Consider the following 14,351-nt stretch of genomic DNA (forward strand, 5'->3'; position numbering starts at 1 on the left):
CTGCTGATTTCCAGTCCTGGTGGAGAAAAGCAACAACCTCCATCTCTTTTTAGTCAACTGCTTAAAAAAGAAGGTGGGGAAAGCACAGGATAAACACCCCAGCAAAGGAGATACGGACAAAACCAGCGCTGCAGGACCTAGATGGCAAAGTCCTCATGGTCCTGTGGGCTGAAGGCAGCTGCTCGCAGCATGTCCAAAGAGTTGACGAGGATCAGGGTGCCAGTGAGGTGCTTCCAGCGCTTAGTGATGGGGTTCTTCATCTTGTCTAGCCCAGTGTGCAGCTCCTGGATCACGTCGCGATAGCTGTCGCCCATCTGGCTGCTCCAGGTGAGAAGGAAGTCGTACGCTGGCTTCCACATGGCCTGTGGTCGGAGAACCAGAGACTCAACCGCATTGTAAAAGACCTTTAAGATCATCAAGTCCAGCCATGGCCACCACTAACGTGTCACTGACAGCCTTGTCTACATGGTTTGTGAGCACTTCCAGGGACACAGGGCAGAGAGGGAGCAGATCAGAGCAGAGGCTGGCTGGAAAGCATCAACCAATGCACACCCAATGCACCCCTATCCCAGAACAAGCACATTCCTAGGAATACCCCAAAACTTCTCCACCATCCCCAAATCCCTCTTATCCCCCAAAGGTGCTCCAGCAGAACACGCTCTGAAGGTACCTGCAACCCAAGGATGGAGACCAAGCTCCATCACTCTCACCTCGCTGTCCACTGTCCCTGTCTTGTCCCGGTGCGGGGCCTCGTACGCATCCATCTGCTGCTTGGAGACCTTGGTGAGCTTCTCAGCCAGCTCCCTCCAGCGCTGGGCCACCTCCACGGCTGTGGTGAGCAGCACGAAGTCCTGGATGAGCCGCACCACCAGCCCCTGGCAGTCCATCTTCAGCAGGGCCTGAAGGACAGGGGTGAGAACCAACTGAGAGAGTCAAGGAAAGCGGGAATAGGAAGGGAACCATGCAGGGAAGAAGTCCATTGAGAAGCCACTCTAAAGCCTCCCACCCCCTCTGGAGCAGCAGCTGGTGAAATGAGGCCACCAGGCTCCTCAGAAGGGTAATCCCATTAATGGAATGGAGCACCATACCCCAGCCTCATTTTCCAGGCAACCCCTCCAGATGTTCAGGCGCCACCATAAGCAGTTTAAAGCATCCCAGGGGCTAAGAGGAACAGATGCCTTTAATCAATGTAATTAATCCAGCACAGTCCATGCAGCTTCTCTCCCCAAGCACAGAAGAGCATCATCAGTGGGTATGAGCCAACCAGAACACTTTGGGATGGGACCTGGACAAAGGTCCAGGCTGAAGAAACTGGGGCTTGGATCAGCCTGGTCTACTGGAAGGTATCACAGGTGGTTGGAACTGGATGAGCTTTAAGGTCCTTTCCAACCCAAACCAGTCTGGGATTCTACACTATGATCAGCCTTGGGGAGGAGATGGGCTGGGGTGAGACCCAAGCAAAGGGCCAGTTAAGAGCAGTACAGGACCATGGCTTGGCTTGGGCTGTTCTTGCTCTTCGCACTGCTCCTCTGCCTCCCCATGCCAGTTCAGAATCTTCCTCCTTCTCCATCATTTATGGACCTAAAAGCTGAGATTTTTCTGCATGGTTTGGAAGAAGTGGAGGAAGAGGAACAGCAGCAGTCCTGGTTTTCCAGCTGGCAATGACTTAGCCAGGGAAAGAAATGACAAAGCAGGGTTGTCTTGAGGATAAGAGCTCCTATCTCAAGGGGAGGAGCTAACCATTAACATTAAGAGATCTGCTCCAAGTGAAATAGGATAAACCACACAACACAGCCCAGGAAAGGAAGGGTTTAAGTAGCAATTCCCAGAGGACAAGATCTGACCAACACAATCAATAGCCCACTCACCAGGGCTCCCCCATCCTTTGCCAGAGCCTGTGGACCACAACAGCCTCAGCAGAGCAAATCCCAGCCCGAGCCTCAAGTGCCTACAGAAAGGTGTTTTGGATTAAGGAAATGGCATCCCCCTTTTTAAAGCAGAGAGATCCCACACCATGCCCTGGGTGCTCATTTGCTGAATACCTCGTTTTCCTACATCCACATCTGGAGTCGTGGCACCAGTGTACTCGGGATGGGTGAACACACCCATCAGTGTTCCAACGTGTCCCTTCCAGAAGAGCAAAGCACAGCTCAGGGATGCAGGGGACAGCCCCGCAAGGGATGCCAAGCACCAAGGGACCATGCTAGTTCCTATTGGGAGCACCACTCATACCTTCACCATGGAGCTATGGGCAAACCCCAGCGGGTTTGGCTCTGGGGCAGAACAAGTGTTAAATCCTCACAGGGACATTTGGTGGAAGATGGGAACATCTGAAAGCACTCCAGCAATTTGCAAGGCAAATGCACATTGATTTTTCCCTTATCTGCTTCCAGCTTAAAGCTGGGCTCCATTCTAATTACAGCTGCAGCCCAGCGCTTGTTTGCTCCTCCAAAGTGCTTACACTGGTTTCCTGTGTGAGATGAAGTAACAAACCCTCTTGTTAAGCAAGCAAGGAAAATGCATTTCAAAGAGCATCGTTCTTTAAGGGCATTAAGCAGCATTTAGATCTCACACCTGTGTGCCAGAAGTTCTTACTCAGCAGCACTTCCTCACCACCCAACCCATGGATCCATCACCTTCTCATCTGCAGGCAGAGGATCCGGATGATACTAAGGAAGGGCAAGATTTAGCATCCTCAAAACTGCCTTTCCAGGCAGATGGACGACTCCCACCTCTTGCCAGAGGCTGAGCAGGTCTGAGGCATCAGAAGAGGCCACCAAGAGCCAGGTGGATCGCTGGGGTTAAGGATAAAGCTACAGGAGACAGATTCTCTTGTTCCTTCTGCTGCTCAATATAAACAAGAGAACACCACCAAGCAAAGCAGTTGGGGACACTCTAATGACCCAAAGCAGCAGTTCTGGAGGAGATGGATCGCTCCCCGCCCTGCAGTGTGAGTGTTAACTCTGAAACCTACTGATGGCCACAGAACCACCTCCTTCCTCTGCTTTGTCCCCCATGATTTGAGCTGGGGAGGCTCAGCATGCACATTGTGGGCTGGGCAAAACAGGCAGGAGAATGGGCAGAGGTGATGGGAGATGTGAAGAGCACCAAAGCCACGTGGGGACGGGCTACAAGGAGGAGACAAAGCCACTAAGGTCTGAGCCAAAGGGTAGTGGTTAACAGCAACACAGCCTTTTTAGCCTGGGTAGAACTTACTCCCCTGTCACTAGAACCCCATGGAATGTGGGCAGACATGGGGCTCTCCTGCAAGCACTGACTGGGATTAACAGGGCAACAGCCACCTCATTCCCCCCCCCGATACCCAGCCATGCTCCCTGCAGAGGTGTGATGTGGGCTGTGCCTCACCAGCACCCTCCAAAGCATTTATTAACCTCAGAAGGGCTCCAAGCCAGCTCCACCAGACAGGTAAGTAAAGCAGGTGGTTTGATATTCAAATCCCAGTTCAAAGCAGCGTAGAAGTGCCTCTACTTAAAAGGCATCCAAGGGAGGCTGGATTTGCATCCCAGCTCTGAAATGCAGAATCCCATTTCCCGTCCCCTAATAATGGAAACCAGCACCTGGAAGAAAGCAAGCCAGGCTAGTAGGTAAAGGAAGCTCCATACACTGCCTATAGATACATGGCCAACTCCTGCCTGTACCCATCACTGCAACCTTCATGGTCCACTCCTGCATCTGCAGGCACCGTGCCTAGGCTGGCACCACAACACAGCTCCCACCTGGAACCTCATTAAACACAGGGAGAAAGGCTCTATAACCCCTAGCAGCTGGTGAGTCCCACTGGGGAGAGGATGCTCATGCACAGGTTTCCATCTCCATCATCCTCTCCAGGATACAGGAGTTGGCTGTGTGCAAGCACTTCCCAAAATAACCCTTGCTTTAGGCATTAAGCATCTCTTTCACTCCCTTCTTTTGGCTGAAGCACCCTTGAAATCACCAGTCATGTGCAAAATACTGCACTATACATGATCTTAAATACCAGTTCTTTTGGGTCTTCAGCACGGTGCAGCATGGCTCCTTAGGGAAGCAGCATCCAGGATCTATACATGTGATGGGGATTTGTTCCCATGAAGTCAGAAGAAGGGCAGGAGTCAGTCTTTCCCTCAGGACTCAAATCCAGCACAGGGACTACCATTAGCCAGCTGACTGCTTTAGGATGGAGGAGTAAGAGGGGCCCAACATAAGCAACCTTGGTCGGCATGCTCTGCTGTGCCAAAACAAGGTCCAAGCAATGGACACCCTGCTTAAGCTCGCCTGCAGCTTTCTGGGACCTGCACACACCAGGGACAAGCATTATCTTTCAGTACAAGGCAAACAGCATGCAGAGCAAGTGACAGAAAAGAATGGGGAGAAAAAGATCCCAACATCATCTTCTCTATGACCTTTAAAAGTAGCCTGAAGAAGAGTTCCTGATTACCACAGCTCCCTGCTGACATGCCCAACAGCATTCCCAGAAGACCCATATTTTTCCCAATGGCAGCATCTGATGGAAAGAGATGATGAATGAGTGGCTCTATAAAAACACGCAGAGAAAGAGAGAATTGTTCTGTCTCATCATAGGTCCATCTGAAGGACTGGGTAGTGCAGTCACTGCATGGTCAGCTACTGGTGGCCCAGCTGCTTCTTGCATCAGTGCCCAGGCTAATATCTGAGCAACATTCCCCCAGTTACCTCCACAAAGCACTGCTGGTGCTCTATTAAAACCAGTAATGATTAAAAGCAGGTCACTTATTAACTAGTCACCATCATCAGGCTTTTCCATGCTTGGCAGCTGGTGCATGGCTCTGCCACTGCAGTTCTGTGTACTCAACACTCAAGGGAGATAAGCCTCCTCTCACCACTTCACCCTTCACAGTCCCTTTGAGATGAGACAAGGAATGGTCAGATCAGAGCTTAGTGCAACCAGTTCTTGCCAGCAGCCATCGGAAAGCAAGTCCCTTTGTTACAAATCAAATCAGGTTTAAACACAATAAAATACCTTGCATTTCTCCCCAAGTTCAGGAGAATTTGACAGCACCAAGGGGGTTTAGAAGCAGCAGCATCTTCCACCAGAAAGGGAGCTCATCCTTGATGGACAGGCTCAGACCCACAAAGAAGAGCAAGCAAAGCCAACACTAGGGATTAGCCTCCATTCAAACAAGGGAAATAAATCCTGCTCTGGAGCTCTGCACTCCAGGCATCCCTTGGGGAGCAGGATGTTTTCCTGCAGCTTACAGCCCTCCCGTTGAAGGAGCTGTTCCCTGAGTACCCAAAGAGCTTTATCTTCCCCTTATTCTCCCCACTGAGGTCTGACATAGATTTTCCATGACCTATAGACAATCTGGGGGCCCTGGAGACAAAGGAAATAGATAAAAGGAATGCTTACAGGTAAGGTAAACAGCACAAAGCCTTTGAGAGCATTCAGCAAGAGGAGCACAGATTTCATCTCATTGTTCACTCAGGCTAATGATTAAAGCAACAAACCCTCCCTTAGGGAAACCATGGGGTCAGACACCAGTCTTGACTACCACAGTGGGTATTTTCCTCTCCCAGAAAGGAGACAGACAACCTCACATGATGGCAAGAAGAACCACCAACAGAAGCAGCAGTGGTGGCATGACCTGGCACCTGACATGCCCATGGGCCACAAAGTGGTACCCAGGCACGGGGAACTTGCTGGACAGTATTTCCATGAGTAATGATGGACTATATCCTCTTTGTAACACCTCACACCTCAAACTCCAGCCTCAGGTTTCCCCCTTATATTTAAGGGAATTTTGGGAAATGAAACAGAAGCATGGAATCAACCAGGTTGGAAAAGCCCTTTAAGCTCATCCAGTCCAACCGTTCCCCAGCACTGCCAAGGCCACCACTAACCCATGGCACTGAGGGCCTCATCTACATGGGGTGTGAAGGAACGGTGACTCCAGCCCTGCCCTGTTCAGCCTGTTCCAATGCCTGAGCACCCTCTGGGGAAGGAATTGTTCCTCAGCTGCATCTAAACCTGCCCTGGTGCAGCTTGAGGCTGTTTCCTCTTGTCCCATCCCTTGTTCCTTGGGAGCAGAGCCCAGCCCCTCCTGGCTCCATCCTCCTGTCAGGCAGTTGTAGGGAGCCATCAGGTCTCCCCTGAGCCTTCTCTTCTCCAGACTGAACCCCCCAGGTCCCTCAGCCGTTCCCCATCACACTTGTGCTCCAGGCCCTGCACCAGCTCCATTGCCCTTCTCTGGCCCCGCTCCAACACCTCAATGTCCCTCTGGTAGTGAGGGGCCCAGTCCTCCTTACCCAGGCTGCCTTCTCACAACATCATTTTACTGCTGCTGCCTGCACCCATCGTCGCCAAATAAAGCTGTTGCTATTCCTTAATCAGTTGCCATCTTAAACCACAGAATTCCCTATAACTCAGTTATCCTGCTTCTACAGGACAGCCTTTTTAGAGGAGAGCTGCAAATCTCTTCCAGACATTTCATCCTGTATTTTCTTTGGCTCAGTTTCTGTAAAATGCTAGAAAAGATCATGAAGGTGATTTCTTGTAAGAGATTTCCTAATGCATCCTAGAAATACTCAGAGGCAGCACTTCCCTAAATGTTTTTCAGGACAGAAGTGAGCCATGCATTTCAGTCTGCAAACATGAGTCACAGCTGGATATAAAGCATCCCAGCTCAGAGGTACCTTGGGTTTACCTGCCACCCAAAAAGAGACGGGGCAGTGCTTGACAACCCTTTCTGGGAAGGGTTTCAACCCTAAACTTCCTGCTCTCTTGAAGCTGGCAACTAGAGCCAGGCATACACCTTGGAACCAAATGCTCATCAAGTGACACAGCTCCTTTGTCAGTTCACAAATGAGCCACGAACAGGCTTCAGTTTTGATGACTTTACTCATTACATTCAATTACTCAGTATGGTTTATGAGAATGTATGTCAACTAATAGATCATTCACAAGTTACTACTTTAGTTGCCCAAAACCAAGCTGACTTCCAAACATAAGATCACCTAAATTGCCTGTTAAATTCAGATCCCAAGTGCAGACAGCTTTTCCACTAGTATTTCCTTATTGATGCACACTTTGACACAGGGACTGAGGAAACCACCAGCTCCTGAGTGACTCCTACAAGCATCCATCATTGAATGGGATCAATCAAGTAGATGTGGGACCAAAATCACCTTGATCTTGAGGGGCTTCAGATAAGCTTCCTTCCAAAGCAAGCCTGTTGCCTGCCCTCACACAACATGTCCCCATGGCATTTCACCCAGCACAAGCCCCATTTACTGCCATTAAAGCAGCAGCCCACCAACATGCACAGTGACAGGGTTGAACTTCCACCTGGCTGTGGAAGACCTTAGAGATGGACTTGATTTCCTATAGACTGAGTGAGGCAATGTCCATATCCCCCAGCAGGGAACTGAGATCCCCTCATCAGACCCCAGACTCACCGTCATCAGCTCCTTCTGGAAAGACTTCCTCTCCTTGTTCTCGCTGTTGTTGCAGTCTTCCTTCAGCTTCTCCAACACAGAGGCCACTCGCTCCGGCTCACTGTCCAGCTCCGCTCGGCAGAAGAAGGTGAGTGGCAAGTTCAAGTACCCCAGAGCATCGGCAAAAGACCTCCAGCTACTGAGGTTCTCCATGAGCAGAGTCCTCACAGAGGCGTAGATGTAGGTCAGGAACTTGCATGGCCTCAGGATCTGCTCAAGCAATAGGCTAGTGGTCAGATCCGGCCCAGAGAAGTAGCTGGGCTTGACCTTCCCAACCACGAGCACGTTTTTGGTGTGTACAAGACCTATTTTCCCCTGGTAGTAGCCAATGTACCACTCCTTGGTCCACAGCTGCCCTTTCAACCTCATCTTCTCCTCACTGAGGAGGGCTATGACATCTCCTTTCTTGTACTCCAGCAAATAGTGGTTCTTGCTTTGCCTTACCACTGTCTTCAGCAGCTTGCCATACTTCAGGCTCAACACTGGCCGGTCCTGAAAAACTGGATACTTGGTGGTGGCAGCCAAAGGTGAAAGGATGATCTTCCCAACCTCATTCTTTTTGAGGAACCGCCTCTGCCCCGTTGGTTTGATGGCACTTTTTGGAGGTGGCTGTGGGGTCTGGACGCAGAACTGGGTCAAAATGGCATCCTTGTCATCCTTGACCTGTATCCTTAGCGTGAAGTCCGAGAGCTCATTGGGATCAAGGGATGCAATGGGGAAGATGAGGCGGCTGACCTTGCCCAGCTTCATCTGGAAGCCCCGCACAATCTTGGCTTGCTCGCTAGCTTTCACCTCGTAGTTGGTCATGTTGGAAAACATGCAGAGCTTGAGGTCCTGAGGCCGGGACAGAGCAAACTGATGCTTCCCCCAGAGCTGGAGGGCAACAGGAGCTGGACTGTGGGACTGTCTTGTGACCTCATTCACCAGGAGAGTCTTAGGTGCACACTCGTGCCCGAACATGGCCACGACAGTTTTAAAGGAGGGGTGAATGTGTTTTGGGCCGTAGACACCAACCGTGATCTTCTTGCTGATGTAATCCCAAACTGTGTAAGGGTAAAGGATGTTCTGCCCCTGGGCTACAGCTGCGATGTACATGCAAGGCTCCAGGTTCTCCAGCTGCACCTGGATTGTGTCCCCATAGGAGTAGCTCAGCTGCATTGGTGTGTATGGCCCCTCTTTCATGTCACTCCGCAGGCACTGCAGACCTACCAAGCTCTTGCTCATGATGTCGTTCTTGACCTCTGCTGACACTTTCATCTCCAGGATGATGAAGGTTTTCACCTCCATGTTGCTCAGTTTGATCTGCAGGACCGGGCTGATGGTGCTGCACTTGTCACTGTTCAGCTCCAGCGGTGGATCCAGCATTGCCTTCATGGAGATCTGCTGCGTTTCCCCAGGGCACACGTGGCCTTCAGGCACACGGATGCTGATGTTGGTGTCTGGAAGCTGAACGGCCCCACCAGAGCTATCCAGCTTGCAGACAATGTTGGTCTCCACCGGTTGCGTCTGACCCCAGCCAGGATTTTGACCAAGCAAATCCAAGTCATGGCAAGACCGAGCCAGCTTCCTGTGGTTCAACCACGCTGTCCTAAAGTCCTCCCGGCTCTGGAACTGCTCAGGGGTGGGAGACTTCAGACCGCTGAAGAACCCTGATGATGCTGGAGCATCCGACTTGGCCTGAAGAACGGACAGTTCGGACAAGCTGTAGGAGCGCTTACTCCTGAAGAAGGGATTATCCCTTCTCACTGGCTGCTCCAGATCCAGTCTGGTTGTAGAGGGAAACTCATCAAAGACGTTACCCAGGCTGCTATTAGCAGCCAAACTGGAAGCAGCTGAAGCAGGGGTCCCCGTGTCAAAGAGCAGCAAGTCAACAGTGACGTTGGAGTTGGATTCTCTGTCCGAGCTGGGCACTGTCTGCAGATTCCCATTCAGAAACGGGTTTGTCTGGACACCATTCAAGAATGGGTTGTTACTGTAGGGTTTTCCAGAGTTCCTTTTCACGTCAGTCCACTCTCCAAGCAGGTCTAACTCCTTGACCCCCTCGTCAGGGCTCTCCAGTAGATTGTCTATCATCCCACTATCCGTTAAGGAAGAGTTGCGGTAGTTTACAGGCTGGACGTAGGAGGAAGGGATGTAACCCATTTCGGTGGTGTTGTGAGCATACCACCACTCCCCTCCTGATGTGTCTAAGACATAAAGGTGGTCCCCCTTGGAGAACTTCAAAGTGGTGAAATTAGTTGGGCAGTAATCTTTGATTGCTATCACTTCCTTTGCGTTTCCAAAGCATGTGGGATTGTCGATCAGCAAGGCACTTGGAGAAGGCACTGCAAAGCCAAGGAGAAAACAGCACCGTAAGCAATCCACAAGAGTCACATCTTGCTTGCAATCATTTATTTCAGGTCAGAATCCCCTCTGTTTCAAGCAGTGAAATAAGGTTTTACAACCTCTCAAACCTCCTTCTCCCTCTGGTGCTTCTGATACATCCACGTTCCTCTTCCCAAAGGGTTCATGATCTAAAGGCACTAATGCAGCTGGGAAGAGCAGTGGGAGCCAGAACAGGAGAAGCAGCAACTTGTTATGCTCCTGATGCAGTCATTTGCCTTAGCAACAAACCTCCCCTCAATGCAAGGCCCCATGCAGTGGCTCCTGTACGAGGCACCAGCATCCCACTGCCCTGCTGAACCGCTGATAGACGATGCACTACATGTGTTGGAGGGAGTTTTGAAGGAGTAGGAATTGCTTCCTACCAGCTCTCCATTTCACCTGGCATGCTGGGATCTAAGCTCCTAGAGGCAAAGGCTAGAATGGCAGGCACCCCTTAAATCCCAGAATCACTCTGGCAGGTTAAAGCCATTCCCCTTGTCCTGTCCCCTACATCCCTTGCCCAAAGCCCCTCTTTTATATATTAAGGGAAGAGTTTGTACGCATCCTGAACAGCCCATCATTAACCCACTTCCCTGGCAGCAGGCCAGCAAAGCCATGAGGACATTTATTCACCATAACATCAACTCCATTCTGAAACTCTTTTGCCACCTTTGTAGGAAGCCACCATGAACTCAGCGCTGCAGCCAGAGCTGTTTGCAGGATGGGGTGTTTTGGTCTCCCCATCCCTTTGGATCAGACAAGTGGCCATCCCCATGTCCCTACAGCTCTGCACACCAGCAGCAGGGTTAACAGGGATGTGCTGAAGCCAGCAAGCCCCTTGGAGAATATGAGTAATTCCTATTTTTGCATTCAAAACAATCTCATTTGCAGTGAGATTTGTTTGATGTTCGCTTTCTTCTTGCTACACAAGCAAAAGCAATCACTTCTGTGCATGTTTCCTTTTAAAGGCCCTCGGCTCACGCTAACTTCCACCTGGATTTATTTCATGGGATGCATTTCTGCCAGGGGAGCAGTAACTCCCTTCTTCCCTGAACACAGCTTTTCTGCTGGGTAAGGTAAAATACAGCTGGAGAAACAGCAGTAAAAGGAAGAAATAAAGATTATTCAAGCAACCTGCAAGCTCCCAGCTCCAGTGGAGAGGAAAACGAACACCTTGGTACTGTCACTTGTCTGAGCTGATGGACCTTTTGGTGCTCGGTCCCAGCCCATCCTTGCCCTCATGGATGCAGCAGCACTTGATGCGCTTCCCCATCACCTCTGTCCTGGACCACAGGGGAGCGGGGACATCATCGCACCCATCCCGTGGGACCCCGACCCACCTTTGACATCGCAGAGGCTGGTTTCGGCCAGGCCCTCGCCGAGGTCGATGAGCGTCCCCTCCGACTTGCACCGCGGCAGCGCGCCCGCGTTGGCCGCTCGGATGCGCTGCGCCGCCATCGCCGCCCGGCCGGGGAGCACTAGGGAGCCATGGCCCGTCCGCGGGCAGAGCCGGCTGCAGGGACCCGGCGTCACCGCCAGCAACCAGCCTGGGGAGAGGAACAGAGTGCAGCGCGTTAGCAAAGGCTCTGGACCCACCCTGTGGGGTCCGTACGGGAGATCCGGGACTGGGTCGTGTTGAAGGGACCTCAAAGCTCACCCATTCCCAACCCCTGCCACAGGCAGGGACACCTTCCACTAGAGCAGGATGCTCCAAGCCTTGTGTCCAACCTGGCCTTGAACACTGCCAGGGATGGGGCAGCCACGGTTTCTCTGGGCACCCTGTGCCAGCGCCTCAGCACCCTCACAGGGAAGAGCTTCTGCCTAAGAGCTCATCTCAGTCTCCCCTGTTCTGGCAGGTTAAAGCCATTCCCCTTGGCCTGTCCCTACAGGCCCTTGTCCAAAGCCCCTCTCCAGGCTTCCTGCAGCCCCTTCAGGCACTGGAGCTGCTCTGAGGTCTCCCCTTAAGGAGCCTTCTCTTCTCCCAGCTCTCACATCCTCATGTTCTCCACAACAATAACCTGGGTGGTCACAGTAAGCACAGCATCACCTACAAATCAGTACAGGCTTTGGACAGCAAGGACAGCCTGGTCTTGCACAACACTACTGCTGGCTACAATCCTGTACAAAGCAGCCCTCATGCCTGTAAGAGTTATTTGGGGTTATGTTGCTCCAAGGCTCGTAAATTGGTCCTTCTCCCTACTTCACAAGAGCTTTCAGGGCACTTACACGTTACATTGCTCTAATACATATTTATAAAGCCATCAAGCACTCAGATGCTGTGGGAGCCCAGGGCAGAGGTTAGAGCGTGGAAGGCCCACAGGATGTGGATTTTTGCATGTTCAATCAGGTCATCACTCTCTCCCATTGCAACACTGGAATATCCTGGGATGAGGACCGGCTTTTACTGCATCCTAGCCAACCAGGCATGGACCAGGCAGAAAAACATCCCTTCTTGTACCAACTGCCCTGCTTTACTTGAGGAAAAAACACAGATAGAGGGGGTTTATCTCCTTTTTCCCTCTAGAAATGCTTCCAAAAGCACTTCCAGCATCCCTGGGGAATGCTGCATCAGAGCATCCCAGACGCGAGCTGAGCCTGAGCCATCTCCCACTGCTGCAGAACACACAGCACTTGGACTGCCAATGCTGTGGCTGATGCAAGCGCTGGTAAGACCTCAGCTGGTGTCACTCCCAATGCTGTTTTTCCTTTCTCTCCCCCCGCCCCCCCCTTAAATCCCTCATCTTGACAGTTAAATCAAGCAGAAAATCGCCCCTAAACTTATGTTCCTTAGGTAGGAGTACAGAGCCAATGGGAAGGGGAAGTCAAGCACCACTTGTAAGGCTGTTTCTAACCTAGTGGGGCTCTCTCCTCCAGCACAGAAGCCCTGGAGGATTTGGTGCCCTTTTCTGGAATGCTGTAAGAGGAAATCCGCAGGGGAAAGCCTGAGCAGGAGATACTCCAGCCTGCTTGAAATGCTTCCCAAACCATCCCCCGGCACTGGTATGCTGGGAATGCGGGTAGCTGGAAGGGATGCACCGGGCTCCAGCCAGAAAAGGGAAGGGAGAACTTGTGTGGAAATGCTTTTCTCTTTGAGAAGAGCATTATTTCAGGTCCTGCTGGGAGGGGAGAGGGCTTGGCAGGCATTAAATACACAGAAACCAGGCTTTGAGACAAGTCTTATCAGAGCAGGTAAGACAGGGGGGCTTGGAACTGCCCTGCACCACAGGCAGGGGCTTGCTCCTCATCAGTGCAAAGCACTGATTGGAACTGCAAGTTGTTGAGGGGGCAGATGAAGGCCTGGAAATGCTACTAAATACTTACTAAATGCTTACTAAGCACTTACTCAACACTTCCTGACTCCCCCTAAAGAGATCCTGCAGACCCGACATGGGCTCTTGTAGGTCCCTCCAACCCTCAGCTGCAGGGTTCAAACCCACCCCAGCTACACAGGCACAAGGGGTTCAGCATCGTCACTGCAGACATAGCTCAAGTGGCCAAGTTTTCACCCATTTTAGCAACGCCTGTGATAAAAACAACCCTGGTTTTATCACAACCCTGTGATAAAACCCCAGAAACACCTCAACAGCCCAAAGGTGACCTCAGCTTGGTAAGCACTGCACGAGGCAAGGCAGAAACCAGCCACAGGTAGGTGATTTCCCCTGTCAATCACAGTGCAAGCCATGAATATAAAGACCTGCCTCATAACCCAGCATTAACTAACATTGCCATCAATCACTGCAGCCGTGCACTGACAAACCCACAAGCCCCACAGTGCCTGGCATTTGCAGGGATGCATCCCCTTCCTCTAACTGTAGAATTCTATGGGAATCTTTATGCTAAGGGCCTGACAGATGTGGTTCTGTGGAGCAACAGCTGGGAAATATCCCCCTCTACCCACACCTCTCCAAAAGCAACAAGAACATACATCAAAATGAGCCAGTATGAAAAGGTATTTCCTTTCCCAAAAGCAGGAGCTTGGCTGCATCTCAGTCTGCTCGGGATGGAGCAATGCTCTCACATATGAAAGGATGGGGGTGCATGGCTGGATGTGGGGTGGAAGCTGTGTTTTGGAGCTGACAGAACCAAGACGTTTCTGAATGTAGAGGCAGGACAGGTAAGCAGCCAGACTTTAAACTGAGGCTATAGGAGAATAAACAGGGACACTCAGAAGCAGGATGGGGGGGAGGAACAAGGGTGGACAGGGGAAGATTTGCTTAGAAATCACTTCTGCAGCCACTAAGACAATGGCCTGCAAACTCCTCTGAAAGCACTGGGAATACTGACTAGGATTAAATATAGGCTAGGAAAAAAACAGTCCCTATCCAGGTTTCTTGTAGGCAAAATACAAACACACAAGCCAGGAGGACCTGCTGCATCCTTCCCCCACCAACAGGCAGTATGGATGCAGGGCTCCATCGTGGTTACACCCCTTGGTGCCAGCTAAGTCACTGTTCTTTCCAAGATCCTGAAATAGGCTTTGTGGAAGGACAGGCAAAGCTTTAGGGAAGCTCCAATGAGCC

General features: G+C 51.3%; 1 protein-coding gene across 1 annotated transcript; it reads right to left on the minus strand.

Annotated features, from left to right (window-relative positions):
• Positions 1-29: 29 nt before the first annotated feature.
• On the minus strand, positions 30-11,412 carry SH3BP4 (SH3 domain binding protein 4). The gene is made up of 4 exons (XM_061379192.1): positions 11,172-11,412; positions 7,429-9,791; positions 711-899; positions 30-362 (listed from the first exon to the last, which is right to left on the minus strand). The coding sequence occupies exons 1-4, from the start codon at positions 11,287-11,289 to the stop codon at positions 138-140; spliced, it is 2,895 nt and encodes a 964-aa protein (XP_061235176.1). The 5' UTR covers positions 11,290-11,412; the 3' UTR covers positions 30-137.
• Positions 11,413-14,351: the final 2,939 nt, after the last annotated feature.

This window comes from Neopsephotus bourkii, unplaced genomic scaffold (assembly GCF_033783945.1).
Source record: "Neopsephotus bourkii isolate Nb327-2 ecotype Australia unplaced genomic scaffold, CSIRO-AGI_Nbou_v1 NB_1768, whole genome shotgun sequence".
Lineage (NCBI taxonomy): Eukaryota > Metazoa > Chordata > Aves > Psittaciformes > Psittacidae > Neopsephotus > Neopsephotus bourkii.